This window comes from Taeniopygia guttata, chromosome 2 (genome assembly GCF_048771995.1).
Source record: "Taeniopygia guttata chromosome 2, bTaeGut7.mat, whole genome shotgun sequence".
NCBI lineage: Eukaryota > Metazoa > Chordata > Aves > Passeriformes > Estrildidae > Taeniopygia > Taeniopygia guttata.
The window spans coordinates 18,503,700-18,521,612 of record NC_133026.1 but is presented as its reverse complement, the minus strand read 5'-3'; the positions used below and the strand labels follow the sequence as shown (position 1 = coordinate 18,521,612).

The 17,913-nt window shown below is 48.8% G+C and overlaps 2 protein-coding genes across 5 annotated transcripts; both read left to right on the top strand.

The window, feature by feature from the left end:
• The first annotated feature begins 827 nt into the window (after positions 1-827).
• COMMD3 (COMM domain containing 3) lies at positions 828-4,369 on the top strand. 2 transcript variants are annotated; one of them, NM_001245173.1, is given in 9 exon segments: positions 873-1,022; positions 1,899-2,010; positions 2,109-2,172; positions 2,263-2,297; positions 2,605-2,622; positions 2,625-2,665; positions 2,749-2,805; positions 2,905-2,964; positions 4,003-4,360. In NM_001245173.1, coding segments are annotated over 6 exon segments (372 nt in total). In that variant the 5' UTR covers positions 873-889; the 3' UTR covers positions 2,635-2,665; positions 2,749-2,805; positions 2,905-2,964; positions 4,003-4,360.
• A 1,464-nt stretch (positions 4,370-5,833) lies between these two features.
• On the top strand, positions 5,834-16,580 carry BMI1 (BMI1 proto-oncogene, polycomb ring finger). Of its 3 annotated transcripts, none has more exons than XM_030264533.4 (10): positions 5,834-6,390; positions 11,402-11,535; positions 11,948-12,044; positions 12,770-12,825; positions 12,948-12,998; positions 13,262-13,370; positions 13,461-13,506; positions 14,048-14,146; positions 14,484-14,564; positions 14,650-16,580. In XM_030264533.4, exons 2-10 carry the CDS (start codon positions 11,424-11,426, stop codon positions 14,977-14,979), a joined length of 981 nt encoding a protein of 326 aa, XP_030120393.1. In that variant the 5' UTR covers positions 5,834-6,390; positions 11,402-11,423; the 3' UTR covers positions 14,980-16,580. The 3 variants fall into 3 exon arrangements, with proteins under 3 accessions (XP_030120393.1, XP_072781561.1, XP_072781562.1); XM_072925460.1 differs by lacking the exon at positions 5,834-6,390 and adding an exon at positions 10,758-10,883; XM_072925461.1 differs by lacking the exon at positions 5,834-6,390 and adding an exon at positions 10,992-11,126.
• Positions 16,581-17,913: the final 1,333 nt, after the last annotated feature.

The following is a 17,913-nucleotide window of genomic DNA, read 5'->3' as shown; positions in this document are numbered from 1 at the left end:
AAAGGCGGTTTGGTGCGTCTTTAACTACTTTTTGTGTCAAAATGTACAAAACCTTTTGCCAAAATACAACAGCAATCCTGGCTAGAAAATTACTTTAGGAAAAAAGAAATTAGTTTAGTGGGAAGTTCATATTTCAGCTGGCCATGACCACAGGTAAAAAACGTGGTTTGATATGCAAATCTATAACCATGGAGAGGGGTGGGGAATATCTGATGATACACATAGACATTTCAGAAGCAAAATAACATTCTTTACTGGAAGAGTGGTTAAGCATTGGAACAGGCTCCCCAGGGAGGTGATGGAGTCACCATCCCTGGAAATGTCAAAAAAACTGAGTAGATTGTGGCGCTCTGACATGCTTGGGTGGGTATGGTGGTATCCACTCGAGGGCTGGACTTGATGATCTTGAACGCCCATTCCAAGCTCAATGGTTCTATGACTCCCTATAAAGAAGGGATAAGGCTCTGTTCCTGAGCATTTGAGATAGCCAGCAACACATTTTTGGGCTGTAAAGCTTCATGCCAACACGTGCACGTTGGACATCTATTGAGATACAAGCGCTTCAGGGATTTCATGACATACGAGCACTTTTAACATTCGTTAAGAGCTCATTCCACCCCGAAACACGCCCTTGCGGCGCATCTCCCACGAACACAGCATCACCTCCCACTCCGAGCCCCAAGGGGCGACACTGCGGACACGCGTGGAGAGGCCAGCGCCGGGGCGGGGCGGGGCGGGGCGGGGCGGCCCGCGCGGGGCTCCGCGGCCGCGCACCGGCACCGGCGCCTCCGCCCCGCCCCGCCCGCCCCGCGGCGGCGGCCCCGCCTCGCGCCCGCGATCAGCTGCGCGCGCGTCACGTGGGCGCGTGTCGAAGGTCACGGCGCCCACAATGGAGCTGTCGCCGTACGCGCAGGGCGGGTGGCGGCTGCTGGGCGACCCCCGCCGCTTCCCCCGCCGCCCGTTCGCCGCCCTGCTCCGCGCCGCCTTCCGCAGCCTCCTGGATCACCCGCAGGCCGGGCTGGGTAAGGCGCGGCGCGGTGGGGGCGGGGGTGCGGGCCGCGCCGCTCCGCGGAGCGGGCGCGGGGCTCCGTCCGCCCCCGCGCGTGTACGCGCGTGTCCGCGCTGCCCACGCGCACCCGCGGGGCGGCTCCTGCCCGCCGGCGGCTCCGGGGTGCCGCTGCGCGGGGTGTCAGCGCTAATGCTCGCCCGCTTCATTGAAACTCCGACCTGCCCGAAATAAGGGGGGCGGGTCGGGAGGGGACCCCCGCGCGTTCGTGTCCGCGGGCTGGGCTGGGCTGAGGAGGCGCTGTTCCCTCGTTGCGAACCCGCGGGGGTTTTCGCGCGTGGACGCGTCCTGCGGCAACCCCGGCACGAGGGTGCGGGGCCGTGCCATTAGTTTTGCGGTGTTAATGAGTCCGCCGCCGCCTCCGCGGGCCGAGGGAGCCGCCGGTGCCGGGCTGGGGCGGCGGGCGGCCCCGGTGCCCCTCCCGGCCGGTGGCGCCGGTCCCGCTCTTCGCCATTGAGAGGCCGCTGAGGATCGCGGACGGGGCTCGCAGGGGAAATTGAGGTTTTCCTTCTTTCTTTTTCTTTCTTTTTTTCTTTCTTTTTTTTTTTTTTTTTTTTAATGGGTAGGAGATGTAGAGGCGGCGGGGCGCCCAGCGCCGCACAGCCCCGCCTGGTACGGCTTGCCCCAGCCAGTGCTTCAGCCCCTCAGCTTCTCCTCCGCCTCCTCACACCTTGCCTACTTGCCCTGTCCTTTCGCTCTGAAACACCAAATGTGTTTCATTTTGACGTTTTTGTGGGACAGATAGCGTTCAAAAGGCGAGCAGCAGCTTTTGGTACCGTGTACTGGGGTTTGGCAAATAAGTGTGTCATCATGAGTAATTCATTTATTTTAGACGATCCAGACTTGAAAGATATTGACCCTACAGTATTAAAACATTGCCATGCTGCAGCTGCAACGTGTATTCTGGAGGCAGGGAAGCAGAAAGCTGACATAACTGCCATAAGGTACTCATACTTGGAAGTTACACCATTTTTCTAGCAGTTGTTACTTAGAAATGTACTGCTGAGTTAACAGAAAACTAATAAATTCTTTTTCCCTGTAGCACGTGCCTAGAAGACTGCAAACTGGATAAAGAGAGAATAGAACAATTTTGCACCGAATATCAGGTTTTTAAACCAACTTTAACATATCAGTTTTTCTTCTTTCATAGGAATTTATTGAACCTAGTAAATATTTTTTTTTTTCTCTTGCTTCAGAAAAACAAGGATGCATTGGAAATCCTATTGGGAAGGTAGGTCAATCACTCAGCAGAGACATGGTTTCATTTACAGTTAGTTTGAAATTGTCCTGGAAAACACTTCTGCATACTTTAGGTGATTACAGTAAGTAATACTGTTCCATTAAAAAATAAAGGGCATTTTTAACTCTAGAAAATGGCTATTGAAACTTTTCTTCATCTGGAGTTCTACTCTAAAATAACCTTTTAGAACTTCCCAAGAAGCATTACCGAGATCGTGAAAAGTTCTTTACTGATGGACAGCTTGAGAAAATGACCTTTTCTTTTGGCATAGGAGACTTGTAACTGTTGTGTCTTTCAGCATAGGCAGATCTCCTCTGCATATAACTGATGTGTCTTGGCGCTTGGAATATCAGATCAAGGTAATTTTAAGAGATCAAGGTGTTTCTTTAGTCTTTTAATACTGAGACCTGGCTTTTTAATATGTTCTTTGTTTTTAATTTAGAACAATCAACTTCATAAAACTTACCAGCCTTCCTATTTGGTGACCTTAAACGTAGAGGTACTGTATTCCCAGCACCCTCAAAGGAAAAAATGCAATTTCAAGATATTTTTAAAATAAAATATACATTGCTGTTTCTTTGCTTTTTTTTCCCTTCAGAACAGTGATTCAGGATCACACCCAGATGTTAGTTTTAGTTGTACAATGGAGCAATTACAGGTACTTGTTTCCTTCATCTTTCTGTGCTTAGCCCCAGTTGTGGATGTACACGTTTTTAACAAATTGCCAATCAAAATTAACTCATATACACTATTACTTGGAAAAAAAAAATCCAATACTGGGAGGGTAAGAGAATTTTCCATAAAAGTTATCTAAGTGTATTTTTACTGTATTTTCAAATAAAGTTGGAAAGTAACTGAATTTAGTTGCGTGGGGAGTGTTTTACATATGTGCATAAATATTTTGTCTGTTTTCATAACTGTAATCCATATGTACATGTGGGAGGAAACTCATCATTTTCTGAAACTCTGATTTCCCGTGCTTTAGAGAAATGATTAAAGAAGCTGGTTCAGTGATTTAAATGTATCATGATTAAAAATAGAGAAGGAACTGAAGGCTCTTCAGTGGTGTTAATGACATGTAAGAAATGTCCTGAAACAAACGTTGATCTTTGTTTAGCGATTTAAATGTGTAACTGAACAATAGAGGTATTGTAATGCTTGTAAGTGACCAAACTGTGGAGGATTGGGAAGAGGGCTTGGTGGGAGAGGAAAAGCAAGATATTAAAACGTAAGGTTTACACCTCCTCTTTTTAAATGTCTCTGACTTTTGTCAGTAATGAGTGTTTCTAGTCGGTTTGCTGGCACAGTGAAATCTGATGTGCTTTGGCGGGAGAATGGTCCTAGTACAAAATTGCACTCAAAATATTTTCAGTGTTTTAGAAATCCATGTAGTACTTCAAAGCCTGAAGCAAATGTCAGCATTAGCCATTGTGGCAATACCAATAAAATCTACGTGTAAATAATAATGATCTATTTTAGGAGAAAATACATTTTAAAAAGTGTTTTCGTTCTTTTCTGACTACATTGTAAAATACAGAGCTATTTAATTATTTGCTTGCATTGTTCATCAGTTGCAACACTTCTTTGTACTACAAGGTGCTGGTTTTGCTTGAGTCTCTGTTAAAAAAAAATATTCTGTTCTTCTAGCTGACCTTTAGAAAATATGCTTATTCTAAGACTCTATTTCATCTCTTAGGACTTAGTGGGAAAGCTAAAAGATGCTGCAAAAAGTCTAGAACGAGCGACTCAGATGTGATTGAAGGAAGGTGTCAGCCTGCTGAAGCACTCTCCTTCCTAAGTGTCTCCTAAATGACAAATGTCTTTCATCTCTTGATGCAAACTGGGGTTTTTTTAAGTCCTTGGATATGAATTAAGTGAATTTTTTACTTCTGCACTGGGTATTCCCTGCTCGTGTAATTTTTTTTTTTTTATTAACTCCTGTTAAATATTTGCTGAGCTGTCGTGTCAAAGTATTCCTTCTATCTTATTTTGTATATTTTTACAACTGTCACTGCTTATTTTTCTCTGTGATCTAATAAAGGTTTATTCGCGCCTGTTGTGCAGTTTTTATGGATGAATTAGCTGTACCTAAAAGTAAGATGCTAAACGTTAGATCAGCTCAGTGAGGCAAAAGCGCCTTCTTCCCGTGCCGCGGCTACGGCGCGTTTGCTAAATCGCCCGCCGCGCTTTGTCATTTCCAGCCGATCTTACATCTCTGCTGCGCGGAAAAATCGGACCCCGGCGCGGGGGGCGAGAAAGGGCTCGGGTTAACCTTGTGGAGCCGGGGCGCCTCACGGAAAGCCGGCAGAGTCCGCGGAATGGAGCGGAGCCGGGCGGCGGCTCCGGCTCGACGGCGCGGCTGCTGCCAGCATCTCCCGCCGGCCTTGGGCCGCGCCCGGCGCCGCCGGTCTCCGCGGGGCCGCTCGGTCCCGCCCGCAGGTGCGGAGGGGTTCCGAGGCGCGGTCCGGCCGCACCTGCCAGCGAGGGAGAGCGGCCCCGCGGAGGATGCGCGGCGGCGGCCGGTCCCTCACAGCGGAGCAGGGCTTCTTTCTCTCCGCGCCTCAGCGGCGGGCGGCGTCTTATCCTCGCCGGAGGTGAGCGCCGCCAGGGTTTCCCCGGTTCTCTCCCTCCCGCTCCGGGGCTGCCCGTCCCGCCCGCGGGATGCGGAGACACCGCGGCTCCCCGCGACAGCCGCTGCCGCCGCCGCTCGGGGCGGAAAAGCGCCGCGCGGCCCTCGAGGGGACGCGTCGCCTCGACGCCGGCGGTTCCGCGCGGCCCCGGGCGGGCGCGGCGGGGCAAGCGGCGCGCGGCAGCGCGCACGCGGTGGCGGAGGCGCGAGGCCGCGGCGCGGATCCCCGCGGGGGTCCCTCCGCGGCGCGGATCCCCGCGGGGGTCCCTCCGCGGCGCGGATCCCCGCGGGGGTCCCTCCGCGGCGGGACGGGGCGTGCGGGGCGGCCGGGGGTGGCAGCGCGCAACAAGTGCGCGGAGGGAAGCGCGGGCTGCGCGGGCAGGGTGACGGGCGTCGTGTGGGGCCGGAGGGCGTGTGGGCTGTGGGGCTGCGGCGCGGGGAGGATGGAGAGGGCAGCGCCGGGCAGGGCGGAGGGCGCGGGGCGAGAGCGGGGAGCGCGGTGGCCGAAGGGGAGCCGCGGCGCGGGCGGAGGCAGCGCGGAGAAGGAGGGCGGGAGGCGCTGGGGCTGCGGCGGGCGGGGGCCGCGGAGCGGGGCCGGGGGTCGGGGCGGGCGGTGAGGAAAAGGAGGAAAAGGAGGCATCGGCAGCGCGCGGGCGAGCGCGTGCAGGGCCGGGGGGAGGGGAGGGAGGGAGGGAGGAAAGGAGGAGGGAGGGAAGGGAGGGGGTGGCGGGCGGGGGAGGGGAGGGAGCGAGGGGGGAGGCGGAGGGGGAGGAGGCGGCCGGGTTGCGGGATTGGGTCACGGGGAGGCTGCCGGGCCCCGGCGGCAGCGCCGCTAATTCCCAGGCCGCCCTTAAGGAATGAGGCGCCCCACGTGACGCTGGCGGGGCGGGCGAACTCCGAGCCATTTTGGGGACGGTGTCAGTTTCCACTGTGTGCCTTCAGCGTTGCATTCTTCCCTCCTCCGCCCTCCTCCCGCCCGCCCGCCCGCCCGCCCTCCTTCCCTCCCCGGGTCCCCGCCACCAACTATGAAATAACAACAACAATAATACTCGTAATAATAACAATAATAATAAAAGAAGGAACGCGAGAGAGGCCGCGAGGCGGAGCGGGGGGCAGAGGGAGAGACAATGGGCTGGTGGAGAGAGGACCCATCCGGACCGGGGAGACTGTGCGCTCCCAGCGCCTAAGCCGCCCGGGCGGCCAACTCGGAGGGAGCGAGAGAGCGAGGGAGCGAGCGAGAAGGGCCCGCGAGGAGCGGAGGAGACCCGGGCGTTCTGTAACTAAAATGAGCGGAGCGCAGCGGCGGCGGCGGCAATAAGCTTATTGCAATTGACAGCGTCTGCAGTTCATTTCAAGATGGCCGCTTGGCTCACATTCATTTTCTGCTGAACGACTTTTAACTTTCATTGTCTTTTTTGGCCGCTCCGATCATCACCAACCGGCTCCGTTTTCCGGGTACGTATGAAGCGAGGTGTCGCCTTACCAGGGGCGGGGGGCGAAGGGGGCTCGGCGGCGGTTTTCGGCCGGTTTGGGGGCTGCAAAGGGGCGCCTAGGTGTCCCCCGAGCTCTCCGTATGGGAAAAGCGCTGACAGGCTGCTCTAGCCACACACACATACAGACACGCAGCAGCAGCAGCCTGTGCACTCGCTCGCGTTACGCACCCACATTTGCAAATTTTAGTTCCTTTCTTTCTCCAGATGCCCCCTAAAACCTTTCTGTGCACATGGCCCCCGAGGAGAATATTTATATTTCCCGACCCTGCTGCCAGCCCGGCCCGAGCGCCCTTTGTTTAAAGGCAGATTTTGATTAAACAGGGACGTTCGTGAAATCTGGAGCTGCCTGGGTCAAGTGATTTCAGTCCTCCCCGAAAGAAATGTGTCTGGGGGGGGTTAAAATGTCAGATAACGCGCCCATTTTATAGAGACGGAGCCAGTAGGGGGTAGCGATCCTCCTGGGGGGGTTGTTAGGCGCCGGGGCACCCAGCAGAAAATGTTATTAACTTAAGTTGGACAAGTACTTCTGTGAAATTGGATGGGTTGTAAGATGGCGGTTCCCAGTTGTTTCCAATGTCTCCTCTTACATTTCTGCTCTAAATGCTGAACTTTAGGTGTTTGTGCCTACTGGGAGAGGCAAGGGGTGGTCAATGCCGAGAAATAACTTTTTTGGGGGGTAAGGATAGCACTTTTAATGCGATCTTGGGGAGCTGGGGCGGGCGGTTTGCTGAGCCTTTGGAGCAAAGGTGATGTTTCTGCCGGACGCGGAGGGGGGGTGGTGTGTGTGAATTTCTTTTCTCTGGTTGGTAATTTTTTTACCCTGAGCCCGGGAAGGGTAAATTTACATGAAATCCTTTGTCAGATCTTAAAGATGTCACGAGTGGGCTCCTCGTGCTGCTTATGGGCAGCACTTCGAAGTTGCTGGTGTTATGCTTTTATAATTGAATGGCCTTGGTAATATATAAAGAGGGATGTTTCTGTGTGTCTGCTCTAAACATTTGCAAATAATCAGGTGAAAATAAGCAGGAAATAATCGCATTTCCATAAAAGTGAGGCAGTAACTTTTTAGCCTCTAAAAACTTTTGCTTCACTCCTTCACTCTCCAGGACAGTCGAAGAAAACCTGGGCATGTGTGCCCATTTGCAAGCTTGTCGCTAAAAGAATTTTTTTGCGTAGTCTGTAGTGGTGAGAGCAGCTTCTGTTATGGGACTATCCCTAGGACCAGGGACGTTCAGTACAGTCCAGTAAAACTACTTTGAGTGATTCTGTGCAGCCCGTCCTGGAAACTGAGACTTGTGTTGCACTCTGCCAGAGACACGAAGTCTTGACCTAGCTGATCGCTTAGATACTACAAAATTAGCATTTTACTGTATTTTTAAAATTAGATATATTGTGTCTTACGCCTAGTCCCAGGGAGGCAATTTAAGAGACTGGGGTCCTTTTGCACTCTGTTGCCAGTTTTCAGGTCTTTTCTCGCTATAGCGAGTTGTGCAGAGATACTTGAGGTTTGTGTGCCTCCTCTGAAAGAACTACTGTCCTCTCCTTTAAAACATATGTGGCCATTCTTAAGCGAAAGAGTAATAACAGGCTCGACAGTACAAGTGGGTCTGGCTGATAATGGGTGAAGACGTAGAACGAAGGCTACTTTATTCCTGATGAGAGTTTTCTGAGAGGGGATGGGTACAAAGTACACAAACCTACCCGAGCGATGCTTCTATTTTTTTATGTATGTATTTTCTGTTAGAGACCTGTCAAGCAAGGTTTGATAGCTTATTGCCTTTATAGATTTTTAATAATGTAGCTGATTCTTAGCAGGAGAACGCACTTCTGTTTTTCTTCATTTTGACATAACTTGTTTAAGGCCTCTGTATAATCGGTTGGCTGGCAGTGTTTACTTGTAGCAGGTATTATCCACATATATTTTACTTTTAGTTGTTCCATGTGTCAATGTGTAAATACATATTGTCCTGGCTAAGAGGCTGTTTGTATTTCTGTGAAGTGTTGGCATTCACCGTGCGATCAGCAGGAGCAGAAAAAACATCTGAAAGGGTTTCCCTCGTACCAAGATATTAAACTCAGGCTGATGTAGTAAAATGTGCTGCGTTCATGTTACATCCCCGCAGGCACAGTCACGCGTGTGCCTGTGCGGGTGGCTTTTGGGGAGAAATTAAGTGCCTAGTTCAGCTCGCTGGGGAAAATCACTGATTTTCAAGATAGCTCATAGCACGTTGAAAATGTGCTAACTTTGAGCAATAAATAATCCGCATTTAGGGGTTGCTTCGACAAAACAGGTTTCACGGTTGAATTTAATCCCCCTCCATTTAGGAAGGGGCTTCGCCTGTGTGAAATAAACGCGTTAGTGTCTTGAAAGGTTTGTCCCAGTCTGTCAGAGCTGGGAAGGAATTCTCGGTCAGCCGACTTGTGTGACCTCGGTCACTGCTGGTTGTTGTTTTTTTTTTTTTTGGGTTTTTTTTTGGTTTAGATATTTATGAATTATAAGGTAGTGACTTGAACAAATAAAACACAGAACCGTGAAAGCTGTCCATGTGTAAGTACCTAAAGGGACTCTAGAGCCGCCGGCTTCAGGGTGCTGGGTTCTTCAGAGAGGCGTGCAGAAACTCCGTCTCTGCCTTTTCTGGGAAAAGCAAAACCTCGGTATCAGTTTAAAAGGAAGAAGCGGAGGGTCAGGGACCCTGGAAGCGACATTTAAACGGCAGTACAATGCAGCGGGGGTCTTGCTTTCCCACACGGTGCTGGGAACAGCTTTGGGGACCTGGTCTGGCTTGGTACTTCTGGAACTTTGCTTTTCTTTGTGCTGGCCGGCTATGGTTTGATGTTGGGGAGTTTTATCTGCTGTTCACTCAAGGGTTCTCCTGCAGCAACAAGAGAAGTTTCCTGGTCAGGGTCGCTCGTTGGCGCTGTGCACACTTTTGACGAATATTGTACCCCTGTCCTGGTCAGTTTGGCTGACGTTCAAAGCTTTTAGAAACCTTACTGTGTTGCCACTTTGTGGGTTTTTTTTTTTTTTTTTACTTTTTTTTTTTTCCCCCCCGCTGCCTAACATTGAAGTTTGCGAGTGGCTGCTCGCATCTTGAGCTGCGGTGAGAGGTGTCTCTCAAGCTCTGCCTCGGGAGGAGAGGGGACCAAGGACAGGAACTGGTGTGTTGGGAGCACTGACCTGGGGAAATTAATAGCTTAGAGTGGAGCAACGTTGTTACATTACATTTTTCAGGATCTGGCTGATAGAAAATAATTTACTCTACAATTGACGTGTCTGACAGGGATTTTTCCCTGTGAGTGCTTTTCCCTTTATCTGTTATTCCCTCTCATTTTAAACAGTGTGTGTGCACCGCGCGTTGGTGCCAGTGCATCCGATGAGGTTTTATGGGTTTCAGACTATGAAAATGACATTTGTTTTTCACTCTTGTCTCTGCATTGTGTTGACAAGGTGTTGATTTAGCTTTAGGAATGATCTGGTCACATGGTCCTTCGCATGTGGTCACTAATGTACCGTTTAAAGTCGGCTTGGGCTTTTCCCCGCTTCTCGGTGTGCTTTATTGCTGAAAATGGGGGTTACTTATGTATCCAGAGACTTATTTTCTCCCGTTCAAGCACATTACTCTGGTGATGCAAATCTCTTTACACCTTTTGCAAAACTTTGCACCGCGCTTGCCTCGTCCGCGGGATGATTTTCAAACAAGCGTCAAAAGGTGGGAGAAGGAAAGAAAGAGAGAAAAATAGTTGGGAGTGAGAGAAAGGAAGGAAGGAGAAAAGTGAGGACAGCAGAGCAGGAGGGATCGGGGATGCCGGCGCCGTGGAGCGGGAGCTGGGGCTCGGCACCTCCCTGGCGGTGCAGGGGGCTCGGTCCCCGGGAGCGCGGCGCGGTTCTGCTCGCCGCAGGGAGGGAGCGGAGGGGGAGAGGAGCTATCTCAGACCAGCTCCTCGCACCGAGTCGACGTGGAGAGAGGCCCCTGAGAGGATCCGAAATGGCCGAGGCTCGGGAGGAGCCTCTGGCACTCGCCTCCGCCAGGCTGAGACCCCAAAGCCCGGGGCCGCCCCCGCCGGCCGGGCTGCCCCGCACCGCGCCCGGGCACCGTCCCGGCTGTGCCACCCGGCCCCGCCCGGGCCGCTCCGGCCCCCCCTGCCCTCCCTTCGCGGCCGGGCTCCCAGACCCCCGCGGGCTCCTTGGCTCCTCCACCCCCTCCGCCAGCCCCCGGGCCTCGCGTCCCACCCCCTGGCCCGGCCCGGCCCGGCCCGGCCCGCCCCCCCGGCCGCCCCCCGCCCGGCTCTCGTGTGTTCCCAGCGGTGGCAGGATGCCAAGTGTAAGTGTAAGTTGCTATAGCAACCCCCTCGGAGAGCGGAGCAGATCCGGATCGGCACCGAGCCGCAGCGGCAGCCGCCCGGACCCCCCCGGCGGGCCGGCCCCGCCGCCCCGGTGCCCGGCCCCGCTCCGAGGTGCGTGTGTGTCCCCCCCCCCCTCCGTCCCTCCCCCCGCCGCCCCTCCCCGCGCTCCGGAAATGCCAGGGCAGCCGCACCGGGAGGCGCTGGTTCCCCTTTGTGCTGCTCGCCGGCAGCCCGGTGCCCGCCGTGTCGCCCCCGGAGCTCCCCGCCGCATCGCCGCCGAGCCGCCCGCGCAGCCCGAGCCGGCCGGTGCCGCCGCGCCGCGGGAATCGCCCGTGCCCGCCGGGGAACGGCGCGGTGGGTGCCGCGGAACGACCGCCCCTCCGCGGGGCTGCGCCCAGGCCGGCCCGGGGCGGTGCGGTGCGGGGACGCCCCGCCGGCCTCAGGACCGGCCCTCGCCCGCCACCCGGCCCCGCGCCGCCGCCGCCTTCGTCTTCCGCGCTTGGTCTTCCTCTGCGCCGGGGGATGCGATGCGATGCACGGGGGAAGGGGATGCGCCGGACCGCGGCACCTGGGACGCCGCCGCGCTTGTCCCCGCTGACCGGTCCTCTGTGTGTGTGTGTGTCTTTCAGAGCCGCTCCTCACCACGCCAAAATGCACCGAACAACCAGAATCAAAATAACCGAGCTAAACCCCCATCTCATGTGCGTGCTCTGCGGCGGGTACTTCATTGATGCAACAACCATCATAGAGTGCCTCCACTCCTGTAAGTACGACCGGGCGCTCCGCGTTTTTCCCCCGCCGTTTCCCTCCTTTCCCGGCATCCCGGGAACACACACGAAAAAAAAAAAATTCCTCCCAAATCCAAACCCCCCAAGGGGCTCGGGACCGATACCCTCCTCCTCCGCGACAGGAGGGGAAGTAGGTGTTCCAGCCGCGGTGCAGATTTTCTGAGGACGGCCCTACGGTCTTTGTTAAAGTAATAATATATGTGCTATAAGCGTCTCCTTTTCATGGTAATTGCAGCTTATTTGGGTAGTTGTTTAGCTTAAGCAGCATGTTGCTGACAATGGACGATTTGCTCTAGCTTGCATAGTTTAGAAATTCACACCTTTATCTATGCATATCTGAGCGGCACCTAGGAGCATCACTAAAAGCCTGTGGTGTTTGACTTACAGTTTGTAAGACCTGTATCGTGCGTTACTTGGAGACCAGCAAGTATTGTCCTATCTGTGATGTCCAAGTTCACAAAACTCGACCGCTTTTGAATATAAGGTAGGAGAAAGTTGCGAAGTGCACACTGCATCTCTCGTTTTTGCTTTATATGGGGAGACCAGCAGTAGTCGGTGTCAATGTAATCTCTTCGTCTGCAATTTAAATCTGAAAGGGCTTGTCAATTTACAAGCTACCTCGTGTGTATGTGCTCTCTTTGGAGTTTCTTCACTGATTGAAACTGAAGGTGCCTCTAAGATGTTTTTGTTGGCCTATTTTAGCAGAGACCAGTCATTGATGCCTCTTCCCTCTCCCTCATTCTCCTGTACCACCCGATAGTAGATAGTTCTTGCCTCTGCTTTCTGTATCTCCAAGACATGCCTCGCTCCAACCACAGCTCCTAGTCATGAAAACTCCTGCTGCAACTTTCCAAACTTAAGAGGCAAAAGCCTTTAAGGTATCATTTGCCTTTCAGAAACATTTTGTTGTCAGCACTGCATTTTGCTCTCTGTACTTTCTAGGAAGGACATGGAGTTTTTAAGACCTTCCTTCAGTCTGAGAGACTTCTTTTTCAGTTGTAGTAATATGGATGAGTTTTGGTTCAGAGTGGTATTTAGAGCAGGGTTAGTCTGATTACAAGGTCCTGTAAGTTAACTTTTTATGACTGGCCTCCCACTTTGTAGAAGATGCCTCGTTGTTGTGAAAGTTTGTAAGTGAGGAGCTGCCATTTGGATTAAAATATTGCTTCATCTGCTTAATTTTATGTTGTGGGGTTGTTCTTTTTTCAGGTCAGATAAAACTCTCCAGGATATTGTGTACAAGCTAGTACCAGGCCTTTTCAAAAGTAAGTAGTTAAATCAGGTATTTTATTAAGAGCAGAAAAACAAAACCAGAGCCACTATCCTATATCAATACCGTGAGTTACAGAGTAACTACTAAAAGAAAAATATATGCTTTTCCATCTAGATGAAATGAAAAGAAGAAGGGATTTTTATGCTGCTCATCCGTCGGCTGATGGTAAAAGCTTCTCGTTAGCAACTTTAATATGTGTGGTATTGAGCTAGATGTTTTACTGTTTCCTTTTTGACTTACAAGTGATGTATTACCGTCACAGAATTTTAAGAAGTAAAGTCAGCATAATAAAAGTTTACTGTTTTAACAGTCAGGTAGCTTTCATTCATCATCTTACTGTGAAGATTTTTTTTTTCTTGTTTCTGAGAATTGCAGTTCTTCCTGATTTGAATTTCAAAATGTAAATTATTGTGGAAATTTCTGTGCAGCTGCCAATGGCTCTAATGAAGACAGGGGAGAAGTGGCTGATGAAGACAAAAGAATTATAACAGACGATGAGATAATAAGCTTATCCATTGAATTCTTTGACCAGAATAGGCAAGTTCCAGAATGGCAAAATTTTATATTTACCTATTTGATAGCTCCTGTATTTATTATTTGTTGTAATTGTGTAATTTCTTCTCACAGACTGGAGCGTAAAGGAAATAAGGAGAAAGAAAAATCAAAGGAAGAGGTAGAGAACTTTCTTTTACTCCAGGGAAAACATATCATACACACACAACTTTGGGGTGGGTCTGTAGCCGAGAAAACTATGTAGGTATGTGTGTCTAGAGTAAAGGAAGCACACCTCCTATCATGGCACTAGGTACAGAAGAGGCAAAACATTGCCATACAGCTGTATATGCAGGCAACTTTTTAAAATTAAAAATACCCACAGTATTATTTTAAAAGCAGAATCTGATTTTTTGTCAAAGTTTGGGAAAAATATTTAGTAATTTATTAAAAAGTAACATGTATTGCATATGTACCCTAAAAAGGTATTGAATGTAATACAAATATTTATATACTAATTTAGGTACAATTTTAAGTTACTTTCTCTAGAACTGTAATTTGCCGCTTATTTCTGATGTGCCCTCTAAGACCGCAGACATTGTTGTATTACAGTTCATAATTTACTAAGGTGCACTTTTTTTCAACATGAAATGCTAGAATATAATGTTGGTGGGAGTAATTGCTGGTTCTCAGTAGACTGATTTTCTTTGCTATGCCACTAGGTGAATGACAAAAGATACTTGCGCTGCCCAGCAGCAATGACAGTGATGCATCTAAGAAAGTTCCTGCGGAGTAAGATGGATATACCTAACACTTTCCAGGTACCTATGGGGAAAGAGTGATTTATTTGTTTGTTTGGGGTTTTTGGGGGTTGTTTTTGGTAGGACTCATTTTCTCATTATAGCCAGTCCCAGAAAGTGGAAACAGTCAAGTATTTCTGGTGTGTGACATACATTATTTGGTTTATTTTTAAAATATCTGTCTGTAGAGTTTGGTGATGTATTTTTTTTTGTGCTGTAAATACCAAAGTACTAAGAATTTGCTCCTTGATGTGTTTGTGATATGTGTGACAGTGGGGCTACTTTTACCTCAGAGCAGTCAAGTGCTAGGGGCAAGTGCCTGGATGCTCCTTAATACAAGGGTTCATATCTTGAACAGATCGATGTGATGTATGAAGAGGAGCCTCTGAAGGACTACTACACCCTAATGGATATTGCCTACATCTATACCTGGAGGCGGGTGAGTATTTCCAGTGTGTCTCCCGGGAGGGTGCCGGTCATGGCCCGGGCAGGGCATTTACCAGGGTCTCCTTTTTGCTTTGCAGAATGGGCCTCTGCCCTTGAAATACCGAGTCCGACCTACTTGCAAGAGGATGAAGATCAGTCACCAGAGGGAAGGCTTGAATAATAGTGGGGAGCTGGAAAGTGACTCTGGGAGCGACAAGGCAAGCAGCCCAGCAGGAGGCATCCCCTCCACCTCCTCCTGTTTGCCCAGCCCCAGCACACCAGTCCAGTCTCCTCACCCCCAGTTCCCCCACATCTCCAGCACCATGAATGGCACCAGCAGCAGCCCCAGCAGTAACCACCAGTCCTCCTTTACCAACAGAGCTCGGAAAACATCAATAAATGGCTCCTCAGCCACTTCATCTGGTTGATATGCCAACCAGGCTACCACCCTTGCCCCTCCTTTATATAGATCTCTCCATGCCATTACAGCTTTATAGATGCTAATCCATGTGACTATCATCCAAATTGCTTTCTTTTGTAGTAACACTGAACTTGGCTATAAAAGGCGGACTAGGTGACATTCAGGATGGACGTTATTGGAAACGCAAGATTGAAATGTAAATTTTTCAGAGGACTGGGAAACAAACGAAAGTTACACCTTCACCTGTTCTGAATGATGTGGAGTTGTTTCTGTCCTCATCATCTGGAGCCAGGAGTCTCCAGAAGTCAATACAAATCCTGGGAAGTAGTTTGTTAATCCAGACTAACTCCTCCATTGCGTTCTCTTCGATTGTTATTGTTCTTATACTGTTTTGTGAACCTGTAGAAAGCAAGTGCTTTTTCATCTTGAAATCCAACAAAATTGAAAGAATATGCATAGAAAAATGCATATATGTAGCCATGTCACTGTGAATAACAATTTTTGCGTATTAGCCATTTTGATTCTTATGTTGCATCTTTTACTTCTCTGTTGCTGCGCAGAACCGATCAAAAGAAAACTTCAGTTTTACAATCTGTATGCCTAAAAGCGGGTATTACCGTTTTATTTACTGAGTTGTTTAAATGATTCGCTTTTGTAAGAATCAGATGGCATTATGCTTATTGTACAATGCCATATTGGTATATGACATAACAGGAAACAGTATTGTATGATATATTTATAAATACTATAAAGAAAATATTGTGTTTCATGCACTCATGATATGGTTGTTAAATTTCTAAACAGGTTCGACCCTTGCAGATGCCGCCTGTTTGAGCTTTGCTCATACTGCAAGAAACACGTTGTGTGTGAGAGCTACAGTATTGGGGAAGCACATTCAAGTCTCCGATAACCTGGAGGCAATTGGCAATCTTAAAAGGATTTTACTTGCTTTGTCTTTTTTTTTTTTTTTCTTCCAAGTGGAATATTTTTACTTTACCGAATGTTGAAGTGATACAGTGAAAAAAATAAATCAAGGGACATGGAAGTTTTAGACCTGTTTGATTACCTTTTTATTATTTGGTGTGGTGGGACTGTGTTTCTAAAAGCACATGGAATCATTATAGAAGCCATAAACTATTTGATATAAATTTTAAGGAACCAGCAAGTGGCTGGATGAAGGCATTTTGTCTAAATTTGTTTTAATATATATGTATATGGTACAGTACTAACTTCATTAAAATTTAACTGGTACTTTAATATTTCCAATAAATTGTGGAGAATGCCTTCTCTTTAATGGCGTGCAAGTAGGTGCATTTTATTAGAGGCTTCTATGGGTGAGGTTTTTTCAGTAGGAGGAACTTTTCCACCATAAAATATGAACAGCCCAGGACACTTTTCAGTTTGTGCTTTGCTTTGGTCGAACTTTGTGTGTGTTCATCACCCATCAGTTATACATTTGTGAGGGTGTTTATTCTATATGGATATTGTTTCATGTTTGTACGGAAAAATTGTAGTTAAACATTTCATTGTCTCCAGTCTGCAAAAGAAGCACAATTCTTATTGCTTTGTCTTGCTTATAGTCATTAAATCATTACTTTTGCATATAAATTGCTGTTACTTGTCCTGCTTGTTTTTATAGACCAGGTGATTGCAAATCCTCCACAAGGTTATTGCTTATTGATGTATATGTCTTGTTAAACAAGAGTTGATATTTTTTCCTGTAGTAAACATGTACAGTTCAATATCAACAGTAAAAACTTCAGTTTTATATACACGAATAACTTTCATTTATAGCTGATCAAAGGAATAAATAAAAGGGATAATTCATTGAAAAGTAGCAAATTATCTCTGTTGATAATGTGGTGTTAAAGGACAAACATCTTGTTCTCATGGGAAGTATTTCTGGGTGTACCAAATATTTTAGTGAACAGTACAGTATAGAACACTAAAATAACAAATGGGGGGAAAAAACCACCTAGAAACTGTAGTGATTTGTTTTGGTTGCCTGTCTTGAAAACATTTGCTGTTCTTTATTTGACCCTAATTTGTTCTTGAAAATAAGCAAATGGTTCATCCTCACATCCCAGTCAGCCACAGGTTTTATCTCCTCTCTGTTCAAACTTAGTACCTGTTAAACTTCACTGTCTGGGAAGGGAAGAACTTGATTTTTGTGATGGCGTGTGCAATGCTCTGTCTGTGCTACCCTGGATTACTTTTAAAGCCTTAGTGGAACTAAATACGTTTTAATAGAAATATATCTGTCAATGCGACCGAATGTCTATCTTGGCATGATTCCCTCAGCTACACGAGTGAATCCCACTGTACTGGTTGAATTATTTCGCCTAAAAACCAGTACTGAACCTGCAGCAGAGGCTTATACGTTAGCACACTGATCAAAATGTGCTTAATTTTACTCGAAATAGCAGTTAATCACTACTTCTAGCATCAATACGGAGCTAATCTCGGTCTTTGTGGAGTGCCCGTGAAGCACTCGGCAGTGAAACAGGAGTTGGATATTTCCCTTCCAGGTTTACTGAGCTCTTAAAGTATTTTCGACCTCTCCCAATTTGACATCTCCTGTCTGAACAAGAACAAACGCTCTAGCAGCTCTGTTGCCGAGCTGCAAAAGCCGCCGAGGATGTTTGTGCTGCCATGTGAAACTTTTGTTTTGCTGCTGGCCCTGCGATGCTTATATACTGCTAAGCACAACTGGGAGGACGATCAAAGATAGCCATCTTGGTGTTCTACTTGTGAAGCTGCTATGTCAGCTTTCCCGGTTTCACAATATTTTCCTTTGCATATACATAGTGACAGGTTTTCCTTTCACATGTACCTAAATTCTCCCTGAAAGGAATCTCCGCTCGGTACATGTAAGAGGAATATTTTAATTATCCAGCGTTGCGTTTATATAGATGGAGGGATAAAGGCGAAGTCTACAGCC